At 44.0% G+C, this 23341-nt stretch overlaps 1 protein-coding gene and 1 long non-coding RNA gene across 11 annotated transcripts in view; one reads left to right on the top strand and one right to left on the bottom strand.

Moving 5' to 3' along the window:
- Nucleotides 1-5131: 5131 nt before the first annotated feature.
- Nucleotides 5132-23341, top strand: part of Trim36 (tripartite motif-containing 36) — a 53466-nt gene continuing 35256 nt past the window's right edge. For 5 of the 10 annotated variants that reach the window (NR_199356.1, NR_199357.1, NM_001437400.1 and 2 more), the window contains exons 1-2: nucleotides 16314-16617; nucleotides 20564-20798. Coding sequence is in view for 7 of the 10 variants with exons in the window: in NM_001437400.1 (NP_001424329.1) it covers nucleotides 16591-16617; nucleotides 20564-20798 (262 nt within the window). In the remaining 3 variants the exon portion in view is untranslated. Of the gene's footprint in view, nucleotides 5437-16313; nucleotides 16618-20563; nucleotides 20799-21158; nucleotides 21257-23341 lie in introns of those variants that run through there. The other 5 variants (NM_001437399.1, NM_001106147.2, XM_087592432.1 and 2 more) reach the window with 5 other exon arrangements.
- LOC120098337 (uncharacterized) lies at nucleotides 15349-16226 on the bottom strand. The gene is made up of 2 exons (XR_015642529.1): nucleotides 15836-16226; nucleotides 15349-15682 (listed from the first exon to the last, which is right to left on the bottom strand). It is a non-coding gene; the product is annotated as an uncharacterized LOC120098337 (long non-coding RNA).

Below are 23341 nucleotides of genomic sequence, written 5' to 3'. Positions count from 1 at the left end.
AGTGCCCAGGACAACAACATCATCAACGAGCTGTTGAAGATCTACAGACTGAGTGACTGATGAGGACCTTATACCTGTGAAGGATTAGAGCATTTCAGATCCAGAGCAACATTATCTGGGGCAATTTTTATTTCCCATAATAGCCACATGTCCTCCCTCATGTCTGATTTAATCTCCTTTTGACTATTAGATAAAACTTTTGGAGTGTATTTTTAGCTGACCACCCACTTCTACTAAACCAAGGACCAAGAATGCCACCAGATTACACTAAAAACTACAATAATTTTCACCACTTTCTTGCAATCCTACCTGTCTCCAGTCCCTCTTTATGTGTTTGGTATGTATTGATTTATAACTTTCTTTTATTCTGTAATTGTTAACATAACTACTGTGTAACTACTTCTACAGAGGAACAACCACAATTCCAGTTCTCAGGCCACATTCTCTCATACTTGACTCCTAGAAAACTGTCTTTGAGGCTAGAGACGTGGTTTGCATGTTTGGCTCACAATGTTGGTATCTACAATATCCTGGGATCATCATTGCAACTTAGGTCTCACCTTCAAGTTTCACACAATGCCTTACCAAGGCACTGCATCCTTGCAGGGAATGTGAACCTACCATATATTGTTTGGCCTTGTTTTTTTCCCCAGAAACTTGGTGCAGGTCTCCACAAACCTCTCATTGAATCTTTTATGCCAGCTAAGAGAGCACCGTATGGCTAATGCTACCAAGTTTCTAGCCCATGGGATAGTACCATCCGTCTTTAGGGTGGATCATTCTTGCTCAGTTAAACCTCACTGAAAATACATCACAAACTCATTCAGAGGTGTGTATCCTAAATCCAGTCAAATTGAAAATAAGATTAGCTAGCATGTCTAGTTGTGAATGTTGTTGGAACAGGTTACACTGATTTGTTTGTTCATTGTCAACTGTTTTTGTTTGTTTGTTTGTTTGTTTATTCCATAACATCAGAGCTGAGTAGTGACACAGACTATTTGGCTGCAAATCTAAAGTATTTAAAAGTATCTTACTTTTTAAGAAAAATTGCCAACTTTCGTGCTGGATCACAAAATGACCTCCACATATTTTAAAATTGGGATAGAGAAATGTTCAGGGATTAAGATCATTTGTTGGTCTTGCAGAGACCTGAGTTCAATTCCCAGCACCTCCATGGTAGTTCACAACCATTCATAACTCTAGTTCCAGCAAATCCAATGCCTCCTTGTGACTTCTGTGGATACCAGGCATGCACCATGCATGAGGTAACACATATCTACAAATTGACAAACTATTTATACACATTAAATGAAATAAATAAATCTTAAAAAATAAAAACAAATTATTTAAGAGTAGTCATTATACAAGAAACCAATACAAGTATATGGGAAATATAAAATATTTGGTATAATTTGAAAATTAGGCAACTCGTTTATAGATAGGCCATAAATGACAACTGAAAAATTTTATTAACTAAATGACAAAAGTACAATACAAAATTTTATGAAGTAGCTTAAGTAATCAGTACATGAAAATGAAAGTAATCAATACATAAAAAGGAGAGACTGAACATTTTTTGCTCGATTTTGGGAATAAGGAAAGGTTTGACATTCTTGCAACATTTATTATTTTATTGAAAATATTAATCAGTAGCAATATGGCAAGAAAGGTAAGTTAAAGGCATGATTAGAAAGGAAAAAAATACATGAACTATAGATGATATAAAAATTTACAAACTCATTCTAGCAGAACTGAATGAATTTTGTACCATTACAGGATGTAACTTTATTATACAAAAATTATTTGTTTATACCTACTAAAATAGTAATAAAAAAGAAACCACAAGAGATAACCTTCATTCCTAACAATTGTTGGCTTCCCTGCTTGGATGGAAAGGTGTCCTGGAACTCAGACGCCCAGGAACCATACAGCTCTGAGGTGGGTCAGTGTCCCAGTGGAAGGGTATTCTGAGACATGGGTGCACAGGAACCACACAGCTCTGAGAGGAAGCAGCCTCAGCAGAGGTGCTTCAGCTCCCAGGGGAGGGGATCCCCAGCTGTTCTGAGGAGCTCAGGAGCCTCAGCCCTGCTCCACTTCTTCTCTTCTCTCCATTGCCACTTGGCTTCTAATGAACGACAGAGCAAATCTCATAAGAGATTGATTTATTGGAAGGGTCCAAGGTGTGGAGGGATGACAGGAGGGTTAGCTGTCTCTGCTTCCTAAAGTGGACAACAGGGAAGTAAACAAAGGACAGGGCTCATTAAGGGTTTCTTAGGGGGAAGTGTTTCCCAGAGTACAGATTCCCAGATTGAGGATTGGTGGGATTTCAAGTCCTGAGTTTAGGAAGCTCAGGAATTGGTGTGCTTTCTTGTTCACGGATTGGTGGGATTTTGTGCTCAGGAACTGGTGTGATTTTGTGAGAAGCTCAGGGATTCATGGGTTCTCCTGCTTATAGATTGGCTGCTTTTTTTTCCCCCACACACCCCCATCCTCTTTCCCTTCACCAGGCCTATGGGTTAGTATAGAAAGACCTTCCTGGCTGCAGGCAGCTTTGCTGAGGCACCATCACTGCTGAGCTGCTTCGGGAGGCTGGAGAGGAGTTGCCACCACCGTGGATGGCTCCTGTGGCAGAACCTCATAGTGGCTGCAGGCTGAGGTAGGAAAGGAGCTGTTTTTGACAGTTCTTGCTGTGTGCCACTCAGGGATACAGCAATACTAACCAGAATAAAATTCCTAGCTATACACAAATAAGAGACTTGTAAAACACAAACACTGAAAGCTACAAGGCAATGAGGAAAATCTCAAGGCATGGAATGAGAGAGAGAGAGTCTAAGGCTCCATAATTTAAAAACAAAAAATAAATTAGTGAGACAGGCACTGTATGTAGTACACCCACAATGCCAGCACCTGGGAGGTGGAGGAAGGAGAAACTGAGTCCAAGGGCAACTTGGATCACATAGTCAGATCCTATCTAAATGTAAACCAACTCTTCATCCAGGAGATAAAAAACAAATCACAAACATGTATTCTTAGAATACACTGGATGTCATGGTATGTAAATGTTGCTTCAGTAAAGGTGTTTTTAAAAAAGACAAGGCTTTCTTTTTTCTGTTTTTGGGAATCTCACAACTTGATCACTTCCTTGTCCTCCCATGTCTGCTCCCTTCCCCATATCCTCTCTTCCCATCCCCTTACCCCCAAAAAAGAAGGAAAAGAAAGAATAAAGTCCATTTTGGGTTGTCCATACAGTTACTTGAGCATGGTCAAATTCCTAGTGTCCAAGGGATCCTCAAACCAGAGATTCTGGCCCTAAGAACAGTTAGAAAACATTTAGTTCGAGCCAGTCCTTGGACAGAAGTGGAAAGTGGATCTTGGGAAGTTGAATGGACTTAAAATCCAAGTCGTAGTAGAAACACTTTCCTCCCAGGTATCTGTCTGCCTCCTCCTCTTCCTCACTAACGAACCTTAGCTCTTGTTTCGAATGTCGATGCCTAGAGTAAGATGGTCACCTTCCCACCCTTCTCTCCAGCTAGGAGTAAACATGGGACTCAGTTCTCCCAAAGGGGATGTGAGCTGAGGCTTCTGGAGAGGTTGTGGTGAAGGCTCTGAAGCCCTAACATGGGGCATGTGTACTTTTCGCCCCCCTCCCTCATTCCATTGGAGACATATATTAGTTGCTAACCTTTCACATAGTGGTTGTTTGTTTCTTTCTTTCTTTCTTTCATGCATCAGATTCCATTTTGGGTGTAAGAAACTTTGATTTCTAGAATGAAATCTCTATCCATTATGAATTGCTAACACCAGAAGGGAATCCATTCATGGATAATACTGGCTTTTTTTTTCTTTTCTTTTCTTTTTGGACATCTATGAGTTTTCCCTATGGAAGCAAAGAGTGAGTACAAGATCCTAGAACAACTGGAGAAGATGACACTGCTGGACTGCACTCTGGAAACCCTGCCGTGGTGTTTGTTTCCAAGGCCCTGCCTGAACATCAGCAACTCACTCTTGCTACCATTGAGAGAGACTATCAGTTACCAGACAAGAAGCAGCACTGATCTGGGAGAGCAGAGGACAGTTACTCAGCAATTAGGGCAGCGTTAGGAGAGCTAAGGGGGAAGCAGGTGAGGGAGGAGGAGATGCAGACTTTTGGATGTCTCTGTCACAGAGGAGAAATTGCAAACTATGCCCAAAGAAGGAACACTTCTACGGCTTACTGAGGACCTTCAAGGTTAACTGTATAAATCAGACCGTTTCCACACAGCTCCCTGCCTGCCCGAATAGCCAGCCCAGGACAAATCCTGCCACCCTTCTTCAGAAAAGTGATTTCCTAAGGAGGTGCTCTTGTCCAGTTGGGCTCGTGTCCAATCTAATTATCGCCGTCAGTTGTAAATAAATAAACAACTCAAGTCCTATGACTAAGAAAAAGCCTGGAGCAGAGGAGTTGATTGTGAAGCAAAGAGTAATAGGTGTGGCCACTCCAGCCGCAAACCTCTTAGAGAAACAGTTATAAAAATGAAGTATTCATCCTGGGAAGCTGCACCGAAAAGGAACAATTAGAAGAGTGTGTTGTAACTAAAGGTGAGAGTCCAGGAACCTTGCTGGCACAACTGCTTTCCCGTTCTTTCTCTCTTTTGTTAAGGGAAAGTTGAGCATCTGGAGGATATTGAGATCTTATCGAACCCTACACACTTCGAGTGTTTACAACACAATTCCTGTGTCTGTTCTCATCTCAGAAGCCCCGGTCTTGGTCTTTGTTACCTATTGGATTTCAGGAAGGCTGACTTGAGATGCAGCGTTGCCATTTCCTGGGCCTTCACTTTTTTTCCCCCTCTAGAAGCCAGGCTCTTTGTTGTGTCTCCTCTGCATTCATTTTCCTCTGCCCTCACACCTCCCTCCACGCAATGGAGATTTTTTCCCCCCTGTCCTGGCTCTTGGAGCCCAGGAGCGCCAGTCTACCCCGCATCAGATCAAGTGCCTGGATCTGTCGGAGCTGGGTGCTCGCCTGCCAGGAGCCCCGCTTTGTGTGCAGGCGCGTTTGGACCACTGGGGGAACACGACCCCCGAGGAGGCGTGGCCTCATCCAAGCACCACCCGGGAGGGCTGGACACAAGCTTGCCTGCCGCCCTTATTTGTTCCGTTAGCTGGCTCTGGCCAACCTGATGCAGCCAGGACCCCGGAGGCTGGACAAGGCTGCCCGGGTCCTCCTGGGCCTGCATCCCACCCAGCCCCGCCCTTGTCTTTCCCTTCTCCACTTTTAACCGTGCCTCTGGAGGAGGGCTGGGCAAACTCAAGCTGAACAGAGAGAAAGGCGGAGAAAGGACCACATTCGATGAGCCGGTCTGGCTGGTCCATAGTTCATAAAGGGTCTTGACCATGTCGGAGTCAGGGGAGATGAGTGAATTTGGCTACATTATGGAATTGCTTGCCAAGGGCAAGGTAAGCATCTTTGCGGTGGGGCTGCGTCCGAGGTCCCGGCTGGGCACTCACGACCTGAGGGTGGGCTGCGGCATCGGAGCGGTCCCGTGCTGGGGGGACACAAGCTGGAATCTGGGTCTGTGCTCCGTACTAGCGGATCCCAGCTGTACACAATGCATCGTGGCCGCCTTTTCTTTATGTCAAAGAAAGGGGACTCTGAGCTAGTTGAGGGCAGCGGTGCGCGAGCCTGGCGGGAGAGGATGGGAACCGAAGGGCTGGCCGACAGCACGGAAATTTGGAATGGGTGACAGGCTCCGGGTGTAGAGGGAGGGTCTGCCAATCCGTTAGCTCAGAGGCCCTGAGGCGGCTCCGGGTCCATAAGCACCCTCTTGCTGTGTGGGACAGGGACAGCGCTCGCTCTGCTTCCTGGGCGGCTTCCTTTGGTAGTAGGGTGGAGGGAGCTGTGGACTGGTGAAATACCAGCCCCATACCTCTTCTGAAATCTTTAGGGCACAAGCTGGGAGTGGCTCGGGACGTTGGTAGTGTGGCTTTGCCTGAGTAGAAAGGCTTCCGAGAAGCTGGACCTCAGGGAGCGTCTGAGAAACTGCCCAGAGATGCCGCGAAGTGGTCTATAGGCGGGGCATGTCTGGAAATACTGAGCAGGGCTTTGCTGGTCTGGGTTGGAAGAAACTGTGCTTAACTGTGGCTATGTATGTTCACTGCACCTGGGGCTTGGAGAAAAAAAAAAAGGAACCACCAGACTCTACGCGTTACCATCAGAAAGGAGGATTGTAACTCCGTGATGTGAGCCCTTAAAACTTCAATCCCATACTCCAATCCAATACGCATAGCTGGCACGCAGCGTGGAGTAATTTAACTTTAGACCAGACCTGTGACTCCCAACCTGAGTACCAGGGCGACTAGTCCTCTCTGGATTCTCCTATTCTGTAGCCGCGGAATACATTGATCTGTGATAGAATATTCAGTAACAATTTGAAAGTGCACATTCATAGCCTGGACCAGAAGCACAAGTGGTGGACTTTCGTTCCACCTTCCCATGTACCTGGGACTCCATCCAGAAAGTTTGTGTGTCATCTGAGCACGTATGGAGTCACCCTGGCCAGAACATTCAAGCATTTGATGGTTCCAAACAGACAGCCTGCTGTGCCTTCTGGACCTACAAAGTGTACCGGCCTACACCTTCCTCCAAATGGATTTCCCCTAGAGAAGTCCAGAAGCAAGGGTTGCTGCCAGGGAAGAGGACCCTGGGTCAGAGGTGGAACTCTGGAGTGCTGGGACAGTGGTTGAAAAGAGAGCATCTGTTTAGGAGCCAGGAGTAGGTTGGGCAGAAGATGCCTTCTGTGAATTTCAACGTAAATGGATGACTCTTGATGGGCTGAGAATTAGGATGATCCGTATGTAAATTGTCTGTGCTCAGATGTTCTTCAACATAAGCCAGAGCTGTATTAGTTGGCTGTGCTGTTCTTCAACTACATCCAAATTGAGAAACTTTGGGAAATTAGTCCTTGGAGGGGGTGGGGATGGGGGATGGGGGATGGGGGATGGCGGGGTATCCAGGCCAAGGATGGGCATGTTGCCAACTCTCTGATGACTATGAAGTAGACAGATGAATTTCCCCTAAACACTAGAGAAAGCAAACCTTGGTGAATTCTGGAAACTTCTTAGAATAAACTAAGGCACATAAATCCAGGAAACTCTCAGAACCATGGTGTGTTTGTTACAATATGCTTCTTGTAATAGAAACTTTAAACAGATGCACCTGGTGTCCTGAACTCGATTCCTCTGCCTCTCTTCCTTGACTACTCAGACTGCCTTCTTCCAGCTCCAGCAGTGGGCCAGTGGTTGCCAGGAGCACTCTCCCCAGACCTATACAGCTAGAAGGGCCAAACATCCATGGAAATCTTTGAGGTTGGAAAGTGGGCAGTTCCTCCTTATCTTTTGGGAACTGGAGCAAGTGGCAGTAATCACTTAACTATTTATTTCAACTCATGTGTCCCTTATCTATGTTTTGGTTTTTCTAAACAAGGCTTCTCTGTGTAGCCCTGATGTCCTGGTACTCATTCAGTAGACCAGGCTGGCCTCAGGCTCAGAGATCTGCCTGCCTCTGCCTCCTGAAGTGCTAGGATTAAAGGCATGCGTCACCACCTCCCTGCTTGTAAATTTCCAATTCCATATAAGACCTGTGCTGTGTGTGATTATAAATGCTCTAAGCACTTATGTTAGCCATGGAATAGCAGACTTTTAAGACTGAGGGTTTTTTTTTTTTTGGATTTGGGGTTCACTTGACAGCTTGGGTTTACATAGTGAACAGTGGGAGGCTAGTCTAATCATGAGAGGCAGAGGGGTGGCTGGTAGTCAGCCAGCCTTCTCCTGCTTCCTTCCAAGTTCAATTTGTGAGTTGATCACTATTTTCCCTTGAGTGCTGTCTCACAATTGCAGCACTTCTCAAGTTCTGTGCATGAACTCATTTAAATGCCAGCAATGTTGCTGGCCGCTGGAATACTGAGGGAGCATGCACCAGGCCTCGGGTTTGATCTCTAGAACTGCTAAAACAAAACTGCTAATTTAAAATTCACAGCATTTGGAGGCTATAGATGTAGCTTGGTGGTGCAACATTTCACTGGCATATACTAGGCCATGGATTTAGTTCCCAGCACCCCAAAAGATAATACAACATGTGCTTTAAGAAGTCTTAGAACACATGAATCTCTGTTCATTTCAAAATACTCAGACTTTTGGGATTTCACAGAAGAAATGATGGGAGTTCATTTCCACTTCCATCCCTCTGTCCAGCAACATCAGGATGCTTGTCTTCTTCAAATTAATCCATCTCAGCATATTCCCTGCCTGGGGAGGTGAGCAAGCTTTTAATCTTAGGGTAATCTAAAACCTACATTCTAACCTGAGAAGCTTATAATGCTTGTGTGGAGCTTGCTTTAATATTTAAAGTACATAGCAAGCTCCAGCACTGTAGTCTTTCTGCGCACCAGACAATACCCTAGAGGACACAGTTGCTAAGACATAGGCTAACTCTCCAAGAGCCCTAAAAAGCAATGTAAATGCTTCCTTTTGCATTTCACTGCCAGTAAAACTTTTGCCATTTCTGAAAGTTTTTTTGTGTCTTTTGCAGCAGAAGAGATTTTGGACAAAAACAGAGTTTTAAAATCTATGGTCAAGATCTAGAGGTACTCAAAGCAGTGTTCTCAAATGCTTTTGGTCTCTTGAAAGGGTTTCCTCATTAATTTTTTAAAAATCATCTTCATACATATCTTCCCTTTAGATCATCATGCACTCTTCTGGACTGGAAGAAAGAAGTGTGAGGGATGGAATATTTAAGTTTAGAACATTTCTTCATCTATCCTGTGCTTGTAGGATATACTGAGGAAACATACCTCAGTATGAATACCTAGATAATGATTCTTCTTTAACGGTTGCCTCTCAGGTACATCCTAGGAGCACAATAGTTTCAGCAAAATGAAAGGCAGTTTGGAGAGATTACATTTCATTTGGATGAACAGGCAATGATACCATCATTTGACCACTGTTGGAGCTTTGAACACTGTGAGGTACCAAAGACTCAAGAACTTTAAAGTCCTTTAATTTTTACTTTCATCTGTGTCTATTTGCTTATATATATATATGTTTGTGCACCTCTCAGGTGCCTGTTGTCTGAAGAGGCCAGAAGAGGGCATCCAATCCCTTGGAACTGGAGTCCTGGGTGCTGTGAGCCCCCATGTAGTTCTGAAAGAGAGCCTTAATGGTCTTAATCCACCGTGCCTCCTCTCCAGCTTCAATACTCAAGAATTTTACAAATACACAACTGACTTTGAAACAAGAATGCCCTTAAAATGATAAAAGAATTAGGTTTAGAAAATCCACAAACCGAGCAATGTAAAGTGTTAACATCTGGAACAGAAACAAAAATCCCACTGAAGGCTGGGTTTCAGATGGCTGAACAGGTAGTTGTTCCAACAACTGAAACCCAAACTGGGGTAATAATGGTGAGGTTTGGCTCACCTTAAAGTGACTACTTTCTATCTTTTCCTTTTCTTCTTTGTTTTGTATGTTAGGGTTAAATCAAATATATGTGCCGTGGGAAAAGAAAAGAAGACTGATTTGTAGTGTTGTTTAAAAATAGCTAGTTTCACAAACAACTTATCTTTCTTTATTACACTGTTGTAGAAGTAATTTGAAGATAGTATCTCCAAGTATCATATAGAAGGGTAAGTGGGTATCTTCATGAATGACTAATTACGTACTTTATGCTGACCCGTGGGCAGTGCAGTAGGAAGGGTGGAGTGTCATCCAGGTTTGCATTCTGGCTGATAAGTAGCACATTAGTTAAGCTGAGGTGGAGGGAGGGAAGCGTACTGACTGGTGCATATCCCCTCTATAGAGAATTATACCCATTGTACAGGACTGATGCACAGATTAAAGAAATATCCTATACAAGCTTCCTGGGAACATTATTGATACACAATAGACCTTCAACAGATAAGCTATGTATTCCAGCAACTGGAGCAGGTCTTGAGACACTTTATATTGTAACCATGTGATCACTAACAAGACAATGTTGGATGTTTAGATAAAACACCTAATATAAGGCTGGAGGAGTGGCTCAGTGGGTAAAGGCACTTGCTTCCAAAACCTACGGGTATAAGGAGAGAACTGGTTCCTACAAAGTAATGTTTTTAAAGAAGACTTGATATACAACTGCAGAGATAGCTTAGTCTGTGGAGTGCTTGCAAGGAACAATCTGTCTTAGGTTCCCCAGAACCCATACTAAAAAGAGCTGATCACGATGGCACCTACTTGTAATCTCAGCACTGAGAAAATGGAGATAGGCAGATCACATGGGCCCACTAGCCAGCCACCCTTGCCTAACCTATTAGAGAGTTCGAGGCCAATGAGAGAACCTGCTTAAATTTAAAAAACAAAATTGCAAAGGGCTGAGAGATGGCACTTGCTGCCAAACTTGGCAACTTAATTTGGATCCCCAGGACCCACACATTAGAAACAAGAGAATTGACTCGTTGTCTTCTGTCTTCCACATGTGTACCATGTTTGTGTGTGCGTGTGTGTGTGTGTGTGTGTGCATGTGTGAACAAGCACATGCATGTACCCCATCTCAATAAATGCAAAAAATGAAAATACTTAAAAGGATAGATGACATTTTAAAGAATGACACCCAGGATTGTCCTCTAGCCTCCACATGCACACATGTGCACACACACATATGCAAATATGAGCTATGAAATTAAATTTGAAACTCATATAAAAAACAACTTAATGCAAATATGTACAATATTTGAGACATATACTAAAAATGTTATATATCATCCTATTTTAATTGGGTGTGTTTATGCCAGCAGTCCTAAGGAGAATAATAGGATGTGGTCAAAGGGGAAGTAGACAACCCATGTATACCAATGTTATTCACCTCAGCTTGCCCAAGAGCCTGTTGCCCACTGACCATGTAGGCTGTACTTCTGATACTAATCAGAAACTCCTGCCAGGGCAGACCTACACCTCTTCACATCTTCCCAATGTGGAACTGTTGGCTGGGTGCTACTGTGTTCAGTGCCTACAGGGTTTTATCTTAAGACATAAAAGCTAAAGTGGTTTTGGAACAAGGCTTCCAATCATCAAACATTACTGCTTAATTTAGTTAAGCTGAGCATCATAAACTCTAAGTACAAATGGGGTCTGAGTTAGGGGAGATGGTCAATGAAAATTAGACCATAATGAATCCCCTGGGGGGTGGTTACCACATTGTTTGCTTTGAAGCAAGCACGTAGCCAAAGCTGGCCTCAAATCTATTATCTTTCTGCTTCAGCTTCCTGAATGCTGGGATTACAGGCATGCGCTACCATGCTTGGCTTTTGGGGATTTGTTATTGTGTATACTTTTAGATACCTTTCATTTCTTCTTTACTCTTGGTTACCCTTCACGCACACTGGTTCTTCTTTTTAGGTTTTGTTCCTTCTCCTTCTCACAGTTAGTAGTCTGAAGTGACAGCTGGAAAGATGAGTAGGACCTGGCCAGGTGCTCTCTGGATGCCTCTCTCCTGACTTTGTTCCCATAGCAACAGTGTATGACTGGGGAACATGCCCTGTTCCAGGTTTGGGTATAACTTGTAGACAGTTCAATGTACTGCCTTTCACTGTGGACTTCTGATACCTGGTGGTGTGGGTTGCAATGTGCCCAACTACTGTAAAACCTGTAGTTTCCATCATGTTTAGCCTCGTTGTTTCCCTTAAGTCTAGGGGCTGTCTGCGTTTTCTTCTACGGATGTTGAAAAGCTGAGGTCTGTAGTCACATTACCTTGCTTCTGCCTTTTGTTTAGGACATAGCAGAATGGCACTCTGTCTGCTTTAGACTGGAGGTAAAGCCTGGTGTTCAGGGTGCTCACTGAAAAACCTCACTGTGGTCACTAGGACCCAACCCAGTTAAGAATCTCATCTCTTTCTGGTGGCCAGGAGCCAATATAAAAAGAGACCAGATAAGCTGAGTGAGTAGTGCTAATGGGTTGTTAACCTTTTGGATTTCATGAACTAGGTGCATGTGACATAGCTCACAGCTCTGTGGCAGAGCAAGTAAGTAGGCTGGAGATTCAACTATGATAGACCGTTTTCTTAGCCTAAGTCAGCTCTGGGTTTAATCTTCACTACCGAACACACACAGACACACACAGACACACACACACACACACACACACACACACACACACACACACACACACACACACACGAGAAGGGGAGGAAGAGGGAGAGGGAGAGGGAAAGGGGAACCAAGGATTCTGAAGGTCTATAGGCTTGAGGGAGATGGCAGGCATAGACCAAGCTTCCATGTGCTGCATTTTGGCTCACATGTTAAGAGAAACTATCGGGACTGGTAGGGTAGGTTAGGTCAAACTGGGGGAAGAGAAAGGGCATCTTATAAAGTACAAAGTGGGATGATTAAGAAATCCTTGCCTTTTTGTCTGCATCTATGTCTGTGTGCCATGTGTGTGCCTGGTGCCTGCAGAGGTGAGAAGAGAGCATTAGATTAGAGATGCTGTGAGCCTCCATGCAGGTGTTGGGTATGGACCCCTGGTCCTCTAGAAGAGCAAACCATGTTCTTAACCACCAAGCCATCTTGCCACTTTATTTACAGCCTTCAAAAAGTTCCCAGCATGTATAGAAATCTAGGTGCTCCCAGCCCTCTGTATTTTCAGACTCATTTTGTGTCATCGCAAGTTCACCACCTCTCCTTTAACTCCTGCCTCCCAACACACACACTGAAGCATGAACTCATGTATATCCAACCTTCTGTCCCTTACATACCAAGAACAAGGTGCTGAGCTGTAGCACATAGCTTATTCTGCCCCTATGCACACAGAGCCACCACAACAGTAGTCTATCTCAAGCAAGTCATTCTAAAATACCCATTAAACACCATTGGTTCTCAACTTTCCTAAGCATGTTTAATACAGTTCTTCAATGTTGTGGTGACCCTCAGCCATAAAATTATTTTCATTGCTACTTCATAACTTTAATTTTGCCACTGCTATGAGTCATAATGCAAGTATCGGTGTTTTCTGATGGTTTTAGTTGATCTCTTTGAAAGGGTTGTTCAACCTCTAAAGGGGTTGTGACCCACAGGTTGAGAACCACTGTGTTAGACTGTCTCTGCAGGATAGGCAGGCAGAGGGGCATCCCAGGTAGGCAGCGGGGTTAATTGTGAGGGTGAGAAAGAACAGGATCTGAAAAAACAAAAAACAAAACAAAACAAAAAAACCAAGATGACCTGGGTAAAGAAGAAATAAAAACAATCCACAAATAATAAGCAACCCATGCAAGTCAGACGTGGTAGTACACATTTGTAATCCCAGCATTTAAGAAGCTGAGGCAAAATGATCATGTCCTTGAGACCAACCTGCTGATATGCTTACCTCAAAGCAAACTTACAAACATGAGGAACAGAACCAACCAGGGAATTTTATTCAGGACCCAGGAAGGGTCTTGGTACCTTTTAAGTGGAGACGTGGAGGTCTGAGTGCCAAGAATGGGAAGCTGATGGGAGCCTAGCAGCCAAAGAGGATGCTGACTGTAAGGGGAAGTGGGGAGCCCATGGTTTCCAGCATCAGACTTCAGACTTGCCATTAATATCACTCCCTTCCTGCTTTTAGTAGTTTCTAGAGCAATAGGATTCTCAACAAAAACGCTTTGGAATTGAAACAAGCATATACTGAAAAAAAAAAAAATCCAGCAATACTGTGTGAGTGGAAATTAAGTCTCACACACCTGACTAATCCTATTATCTCTCCTGACCTGTTTTGTGCTATTTCGTTCATTTTATTTAATATATAATACTTGTTTGTATTCATATTCATTATTCATTTTTATTATTTACCTATTTGAACACATACCTGCACACACACACACACACACACACACACACACACACACACACACACACACACACCAGAGTAGCAACAATACAGTGCTGAGGATAAAAATTCTGCTCTATAAATGCTTGGTAGATCTAATTTAATAAAACCTCACTGTATTTTAGACATCTTTAATATTTAAAATATTATATGCATTTTTTGGCTATTTTATATATTTAAGCAGTGAATCTTGCCGTATGCTTCTCCAACTTGCATCTTCCATCCTCCCAGGCACCCCAACATGTCCTCTTACCTCCATTGTGTCCTCAGTTTTTGCTACTAACCCACTGAGTCCCAGCTAGTTCTGCCTGTGGGAATGCTCACTGCTCTTGCTGACTAGATCTTGGGAAGGAAACCATAGCTACTTTGAGTTCATAGGTACAGTCGCCATGTCATGTCCCTGTGACAGTATTTACAGTACTCCCTCCAACCCCCAGCTCTCCTACTCCTAGGTCCCCTCTTTTCATCAAATAGCTCTGCTCCAAAGTATTTTGTAGCATAGATGTACATTATGGAAAGTATTTAGTCATTATAAATGCAAGTAAGATTTTTGTATTGTTTTGTATATACATGACAAGTATTGAAATAGGACCATTCTTAGCCTCAAATCATTCACAAAGCTTATTGTATTGCGATTTTAAAAATAGGAATTGATAAATTTCCTTTCAAGAAAGCTATAGCAATTCATACTGTCATAAAAAAGTGTTTGAAAGTGCCTAGAATCCCACATTTTGTGAAGTTGTATAACAGAAGTTTGATGGCCAGGTGTGAAATATCTCAGTGAAGTTTGCTTTGTATAAATGGAAAACCCTCGAATTTTATTTTCACCCAGGTGTTGTTTATAAAAGTCTTGTCCTCAATTTGTGCTAATGAAACCTAATTTCTTTTGCTCTACCGTCGGCTCAAAGGCCTATCTAAGCGTACTAATGTACCTTTAGTACAAAAGCCAATGTTAGAAACAAGAATAGACTTATACTTTTTTAGAAACAGAAATAGACATACTTTTTGAAAGTCAAGACTTTCAAGAAGTCTATTTAGGTACATGTTTCGGGGCGTAGAGGTTTGTTGCTCTTTTTTCCCTGTTGCTTAGGACACATGCTCCAGATACATGGAAGCTCACAGGATCTAGCATGTGCTGCTGCCTATCTGGATCGGACTAGCTCAGTCATGCCTCGCCGACCCCTCGCCCCACCCCCGACCTAGATTGAGGGTACTCTAGTAGACACTATAGTCCCACTACTCTCAATTCTAGACTGTTATGGTCATTTAACTGCCTGGTTGACGAAGAGGTTACTGCTGGTGTCAGAGCTGTGAGAAGATATGGGATTTGCCGCAGGAGATAGCTTTCTTCAAAGCAGGAAATTAAAAGTAGGATGCGTTTCCAAACCTAATGGAGATGTAGCTCGGCAGCTCCGTGTTCCTTGGCCTTGGAGGTAGGACAAAGGTTCTTTCGATCTAATACCTACAGACGAAACTAGCCATCATGAAAGCAGTGGCTTTAATTACTTAGTAGTTATTTGCCCCCGACTGTGGCAGCCTCCCTTGATTTGTTCTGCCGGTGCTGAGGAAGCAGATGAAACGCGCCCGTCTTAGGACCCTTGTCCGGTGCAAGCTTGGTGTGGCTGCCGGAGCATTTCTGGACCCAGTCCAGGGTCTTCGGTTGAGAAACCGTAAGGTGGTTGTGGGCTGAGCTAGGGTGGGGGCTTTGCCGCAGTATCTTGACTTGAATCCTTGGCCAGCACCCAAGGAAGGAATCCCTGCTCCTCGGGCTGTCCCAGTAACACTGGGCTCCTGTGTGGCGTGAGGCGCCAATCCCTGGTTGAGCGAAAACCGGAGTGTACTTTAAGTGCTCAGTGACCAGGGAATGCGACTTCGGGGAGGAAAAAAAAGAAAAAAAGAAAAAAAAAGAAAAAAGAAAAAAGAAGAAAAGGCAGGAAGAGTAGGTTAAAAGCAGACTGGGGGACCCACCCGAGAACTTCCCCTAGGCCAGCCTGCTTAGGGGTGGCGGCAGGAGTGGGCGGGATCTCGCTTTGGCCCGGTAGTACTGCTCCTAATGCTCCCTGAGGCGCACTTGCTGGGATCCCTACTTCAGTTCAGAGCCTGGTAGCGTCACTAGTCTCCGGGCTTTGGCGCGCACTTTGCGAACGCCCACAGAAAAAGTGAAATGGACCAAAGCGCCACAGAGCTAGGATGTATCCACTTACGGCCCGGGAGCTGTCATCCGGACCTGGAGGATTTAGACTACTGGTGCCCTAGGGAGAGCACGAGTGGTGGGCAGCTAAGAGCCAGCACCCGCCCCTCCCGAGCCCCACCTCCCCACCGACCACGCCTCAATTAGTCCCTCCTCCTTTGTGCGGCCGCGCTGTTGCCCGGGCGACAGCCCCTCCCCCCTCCCGGCCCCGCCCCACGCCACCGCCCTAGTCTCCGCCTGGCTGCTAGTCCAGCTGCAGTCCGCGCGAGCCGCCGCCGCAGCCGGCAGCGGGGCGTCATTCGCCGCTCCCTGGGCCCTCGCAGGGAGCAACCGCACTCTCCGCGCCCGTGCTTTCGCCTGCGCCGGCCAGTCCCTCGCCGCGTGGCCCGCTGGCCGGATCTGGCGGACCAGCTTGCCCTCCGGTCTGACCCGAGGCTCCCGAATCGCCGCGGGGACTCGCCCACACGACCCTGCTGGGGCCCGCTGCGCCTGTAAAGACTCGGTGGTTGATGTCACCCGGCGGAGGGCTGCGATGGAGGGGGATGCTTCAGACTCTCAGGTACGCGCCTACTCTTGGTTGTTCTGTCCCGGCCGGTCCCACCGTCCGGCGAAGCCTTTTCCTGCTCTCCTGAGGATCGAGAGGGGCATGGGGTCCAGTGGTCCAGCGGGAAGGAGAGAAACGCTGGCCGGGGTTCTGTGCACCTGGCCACTCTGAGGACGGAAGGGCAGGCTCTTTCGTGGGATTCTGTCTGCAGAAGTAGTCGCTTTGGGGTGTCTTGTGCGCTTAAGAGTAGGGCGCGTGCCCCAGCGTGCTGCCCTTTGTCTGGAGCCCCGAGGGGCGCTGGAGTACCTCCTGGTCCCAGGCTGCTCCTGCCACCGGCTTGTAGCCTTGTCTCCTGCTCTCTGGGCGGGGTCAGGGCCCCTGCGGCTGTGCGGCTCAAGCCTTTTCTTTGCAGTGGTTGAGTAGCCACGTCTCCTGAAGTTTCCTGACCCACCCCTTTGCAGTCGCTTGACTGAGCTATCACATCACATTGATTTTAACTCAAAGCATATAAATAAATATTGATTTTTCCTTGAAGAATGACTTTATATCCATCGTAGTCAAATGATTTAGGCACAAGAAAAATGGAAATGAGTTTTAGATATTCCTATAGAAGGTGGAGCTTTACCGATGGTATTAGTTATATGTAAAACGGGACAAGATTCTATTTTGGGAAGTCAGGATCTATCTTTTCTTTTTTCCTTTAAATTAGTGTGATACTTCGTGAAATGAGATAAAATATGACTATCCAGTATTTGGTGTGAGTTTAGGTGTGACCGTCTTATTTCCAGGTTTGTTGAAATCGTAGTATGCCTTGAGCCTTTTTAAATAGTTGTGATTCCTCAAGAGACACTGTATTAAAGATCTGTTGGCAGTGATGAAGTCAGTTGTTCTTGGTGTGATTATCAGGATTTACTAAAGCCCCGTGTGTCACCGGTGGGGAAATAGATTAGCACACGCTTATTTCATCAAAACGAGTGAATTAATTTTTACTTTCTGAGCACTTTTTTAATTTCTTTTTTTTTTCGGAATTTTTTGTATACTTTTTTTTTTCATCTTTATTAACTTGAGTATTTCTTATTTACATTTCGATTGTTATTCCCCTTCCGGGTTTCCGGGCCAACATCCCCCTAAACCCTCCCCCTCTCCTTCTCTATGGGTGTTCCCCTCCCCATCCTCCCCCCATTACCGCCACCCCCCAACAATCACGTTCACTGGGGGTTCAGTCTTGGCAGGACCAAGGGCTTCCCCTTCCACTGGTGCTCTTACTAGGCTATTCATTGCTACTTATGAGGTTGGAGCTCAGGGTCAGTCCATGTATAGTCTTTGGGTAGTGGCTTAGGCCTCCAAGCTCTGGTTGGTTGGCATTGTTATTCATATGGGGTCTCAAGCCCCTTCAAGCTCTTTCAGTCCTTTCTAAGATTCCTTCAACGGGGGTACCATTCTCAGTACAGTGGTTTGCTGCTGGCATTCGCCTCTGTATTTGCTGTATTCTGGCTGTGTCTCTCAGGAGAGATCTACATCCAGTTCCTGTTGGCCTGCACTTCTTTGCTTCATCCATCTTATCTAATTGGGTGGCTGTATATGTATGGGCCACATGTGGGGTAGGCTCTGAATGGGTGTTCCTTCTGCCTGGGTTCTAAACTTTGCCTCCCTATTCCCTGCCGAGGGTTTTCTTGTTCCCCTTTTAAAGAAGGAGTGAAGCATTCACATTTTAGTCATCCTTCTTGAGTTTCATGTGTTCTGTGCATCTAGTGTAATTCAAGCATTTGGGCTAATAGCCACTTATCAATAAGTGCATACCATGTGTGTTTTTCTGTGATTGGGTTACCTCACTCAGGATGATATTTTCCAGTTCCATCCATTTGCCTATGAATTTCATGAAGTCATTGTTTTTGATTGCTGAATTATATTCCATTGTGTAGATGTACCACATTTTCTGTAACCATTCCTTTGTTGAAAGGCATCTGGGTTCTTTCCAGCTTCTGGCTCTTATAAATAAGGCTGCTATGAACATAGTGGAGCATGTGTCTTTGTTATATGTTGGGGCATCTTTTGGGTATATGCCCAAGAGAGGTATAGCTGGGTCCTCAGGTAGTTCAATGTCCAATTTTCTGAGGAACCTCCAGACTGATTTCCAGAATGGTTGTACCAGTCTGCAATCCCACCAACAATGGGGGAGTGTTCCTCTTTCTCCATATCCTTGCCAGCATTTGCTGTTACCTGAGTTTTTGATCTTAGCCATTCTCACTGGTGTGAGGTGAAATCTCAGGGTTTTTTTTGATTTGCATTTCCCTTATGACTAAAGATGTTGAACATTTCTTTAGGTGTTTCTCAGCCATTTGGCATTCCTCAGCTGTGAATTCATTGTTTAGCTCTGAACCCCAATTTTTAATAGGGTTATTTGTCTCCCTGCGGTCTAACTTCTTGAGTTCTTTGTACATTTTGGATATAAGCCCTCTATCAGTTGTAGGATTGGTAAAGATCTTTTCCCAATCTGTTGGTTGTTGTTTTGTCCTAACAACAGTGTCCTTTGCCGTATAGAAACTTTGGAGTTTTATGAGATTCCATTTGTCGATTCTTGATCTTAGAGCATAAGGCATTTGTGTTTTGTTCAGGAAATTTTCTCCAGTGCCCATGTGTTTGAGATGGTTCTCCACTTTTTCTTCTATTAATTTGAGTGTATCTGGTTTGATGTGGAGGTCCTTGATCCACTTGGACTTAAGCTTTGTACAGGGTGATGAGCATGGATCGATCTGCATTCTGAGCACTTTTTAACCCAGCACTGGTAATACATATCCAGGTGAGGTTCGAGGCTAGCCTAGTTTACAGCACTAGTTCCAGGACAGTCAGGGCTACACAGGAAAACGGTCTTGAACACCTTCCCCATCCCCCCAAAAAAAATCACACCAAAATTTTTCTGTATATTTCCTATAGATGAAATGATTGTATAAGATTGAAATTTTCAAAATGTTGTCTTGTCATTCAAACTTCAGGGAGGCCAACAGTAATCTATAGAATTTGAAACTTAAGTGCTGTTCCTCCCACCTTCCCAGCACTTTCCCCAAAACCTGTATAGGTGATGGATGGGAAAACAGTATGGAGTCACAACCTTTTTAGTTGTGACCCTAAAGTGTTTCCTACTCAAGGTGGTGAAATAATGAATAGGTATAGGCTCGAAGGAAGACGCTCTTAGGGTGGTGTCTTTGAGTCCTCTCTCCATCTGTAATATTTATGATGTGCTTTTATCACAACTGTGCTTCAATATTGCAATATAAAATCAAGCACTCTAGTGGCATTTTCATAAAACATACGAAAATGGTCAAATTTAACGTAGAAAATTGCTGATCCTCAGCTTGTAAATAGGATTCCTGAACACACTGGTTTAGCCTGGGTGTTATTTATTTATTGCCAGCTCTTCGTATTTGACAGTCATACAGTTAATGAATTAAGAATGGTTAGTGTCATGGTGAAATTATTATTTTTTTTGTTGAAAATTATCACTTTTAGAATCTCTGTGAAGTCCTAAATCAGGGACTTGTCCCTAATGATGTGAACAGCCTGTGATTTTTGATAGGGTGTGGTCCTCTAATATTTTTATTCTAACCTTTTTTCTAATATTTTATGTTCTTTTGTCTTTATATCATTAGTTCTTAATTCCGTGCCATGTATATTAAAGGAATTTCATAGTTGTAGGGTTTTTTTTTTCCAAGACAGGGTTTCTCTGTGGAGACCTGGCTATTCTGGAACTGGCTTTGTAGACCAGGCTGGCCTTGAACCCACAGAGATCTGCTTGCCTCTGTGGTATGGCCACCACTGCCTTCCTGGCTGGGAAGTTCACATTTTTAGGTCTGTTTCTGAATTCTATCTTGGAAAGGCAAGCACATGCGCTTACACAGGATGCATGAGCATGCTGACACGCTGCCCACGAGAGTTTTGACCTGGTGTTGGTTTCCGTCTTAAGGTGACTATCAAGAATATCGAAAAGGAGCTTATTTGCCCAGCATGCAAGGAGCTGTTTACACACCCGCTGATCCTTCCCTGCCAGCACAGCGTCTGTCATAAATGTGTGAAAGAACTCTTACTGTCTCTTGATGACTCATTCAACGATGTGGCGTCAGACAGCTCTAATCAGAGCAGCCCTCGGCTCCGGCTCACCTCCCCCAGCATGGATAAAATCGACAAGATTAACAGACCAGGTATGTGGGAGAAGCTGGGTGGGGCAGGGAGAGCTTACTGATAGAGGTTCAGTTATAACTGGAAGGGAGATGGTGTTTTGTTATGATTTTCCAAGTGAACAAGTTATAATTGTAGCCCCCACTTAAAATGTCAGAATGAACTTGTGTGTTTTGATAGGCACTTAAGAAGGATATTGAATACTAACTGTGTGCTAAACTGCTTATAACTGTCTTTATTTTAAGTGATCAGTAATGGTGGAATAATGAAATATTTAGAGAAGCATCAATAAAGTTACTGTGCAAATAAATACTGCAGAATTAAGGATGGGAGTACTAGTTTACTTCTAGAAAACTTATTTTTATTTTATGTGTGTGTTTCAGTGTATGTCTGTGTACCATGTGCCTGCAATATCCTCTCAGACTAGAAGATGGCATCAGATCCCCTGGGACTGAAGTTACAGTTGGTTGTAAGCCATAATGTAGGTGCTGGGAATCAAACCAAGGTCCTTTAGAATAGCAGCCAGTATTCTTAACTGCCAAGCCATCTTTCCAACCCTTAGAAAACTTTTAAAGCAAATCAAATGTGATATTCAACTTGAGAATCATAGTCTCCTTACCGGCATGATTTTTTTTTTTTTTTCTTTTTTTTTCGGAGCTGGGGACCGAACCCAGGGCCTTGCGCTTGCTAGGCAAGCACTCTACCACTGAGCTAAATCCCCAACCCGATTTTTTTTTTTTAAAGTAAGTGTTTTGGCAGGGTATGGTGGCACACACCTGTAGTTCCAGCACATGGGAGGAGGATCTATGATGTCAAGGCCACCTTGGGGCACATGGTATCTGCCTACTCCCCAAAATAAGGGTTTGACCATCATGAGTACTAGAGTTCTGCAGTAATTTATAGATGTAGTTTTAATGGCACATAGCATATAGTTTGTACCTGTATCACAGGCCAACATTTACCTTGCTTTCTGTCATGATGGTGTTGTCTCTGAACAGTTGTAGAGGTGATATAGAGTAAAATTAATTTAAAATTACAAAAGCTGCTGGAATTTTTTTCAAGTTAGTGGTGACCGCAGCCTCACATTAAGCATGGTCTTTACACTAAGGAGCGTGTGTCTAAGTGTGCAGAAGTTCCAGGCTGCAGAGCTTCTGCTCTGAACAGTTTGTACTTGGAAGTTTCATCTTTACATTTTTGGTCTATTCTACTCAGTTCCTCCCATTGGTAGGACAGGGACAACTTTTGAATCTTGTGAATTTTCCCTCTATTTTTCAGAAAAGTATCTCTTTCTAAGCTGCATTTAAAGAGTATCACCTTTGCCTTGCCTTATGCAGTGGATAAGTTCCTTGTTCAGTATTTGTATCCATGTATCTACTCCATCAGAGTGAACAAGAGTACTTTTATGAGTTATATATACATGTTATATGGATATATGTTTTATATATAATATATATCATATGTTATATTGAAAACATGTATATAATATGAAGATTTACTTGATTTTATATGTATAGTGCTTTGCCTGCATGTTATGCATGTGTACCTGGCATCTGAGGTAAGAAGAGAGTGTTGTATTCCTTAGGACTAGAGTTACAGATGCTTGTGAGCTACCATGTGGATGCTGGGAGTCAAATCTGCATCCCCCTGGGCTATCATCTCTCTAGTCCCATGCAGTTTCTTTGAATGCCAGTCATTCATTATTTAGGAGATAGTTTGCACATATAAATGGATATACCATGGAAGTCGATTGGGCAAATTGTGTTTGAGAGAGATGGAGGACAAAGAAGACTGTTGTGTTCACTGTGAGGTCTTGATGTTTATGTTTTGCTCTTTGCTATGAATCTGGGATCCTGAGGGACAGGAAGACGATAATGAGTTGAAGTTATCTTTATCAGATAAAACTTGATGTTCAGTGGGTCATCACTGGCCAGTTGGGAATCCCCTTGGTGGGTGGAGGAAAATTTACTTCTTGTGTATTGCTATTCAGTACTGACGATTGGTGGGATCTTTTTCCTTAGTTGTGATCATACACGTTTTCTTCCTACATATGATTAGGTTGTGCTCACATACATCTCTCATGAAGTTCTGTGCTTTAATACCTAGATTTGACTGACTCTCATGTGTGGTTCATAAGAAGTTAGAATTATCCGTGCCTTTGCAAGCTTACCATAGCACTCTAGTGAACAATTATTGAGCGGATACTGAATAACACCCTTTTGGTATTAGAATCACACAAAGTGTGTGCCACCATGACTGCAGTGTAATAGGGTTAACCACTTTTTGTTTTCAGAGTAAGAGTTCCATTCCACCATACACCCACTGTCCAGATTAGGTGCGAAGTGACTAAAATATGCCCCTCCCCCTTCTGTAAGATCACTGTGCAGGCAGATCATGTCCTGAGCAGAGAGTTGAAAGTGCTTAAAAGGTTTTTGGTGGTTGCAGGTGCCGAGAGTGTTTAAGTTGGAGAAGGATGACTACTGAATGGTTCCTAGCACCGTGTCAGGTGACTCACAACCACCTGTAGCTTTGACTCCAGGGGATCTGGCACCTTCTTCTTGCAGGTGCC

The sequence above is a fragment of the Rattus norvegicus genome, chromosome 18, assembly GCF_021556685.1.
Source record: "Rattus norvegicus strain SHRSP/BbbUtx chromosome 18, alternate assembly SHRSP_T2T, whole genome shotgun sequence".
Taxonomy (NCBI): domain Eukaryota; kingdom Metazoa; phylum Chordata; class Mammalia; order Rodentia; family Muridae; genus Rattus; species Rattus norvegicus.
Note: the sequence above shows the minus strand (reverse complement) of the source record. Positions and strands in the feature narration are given on the sequence as shown.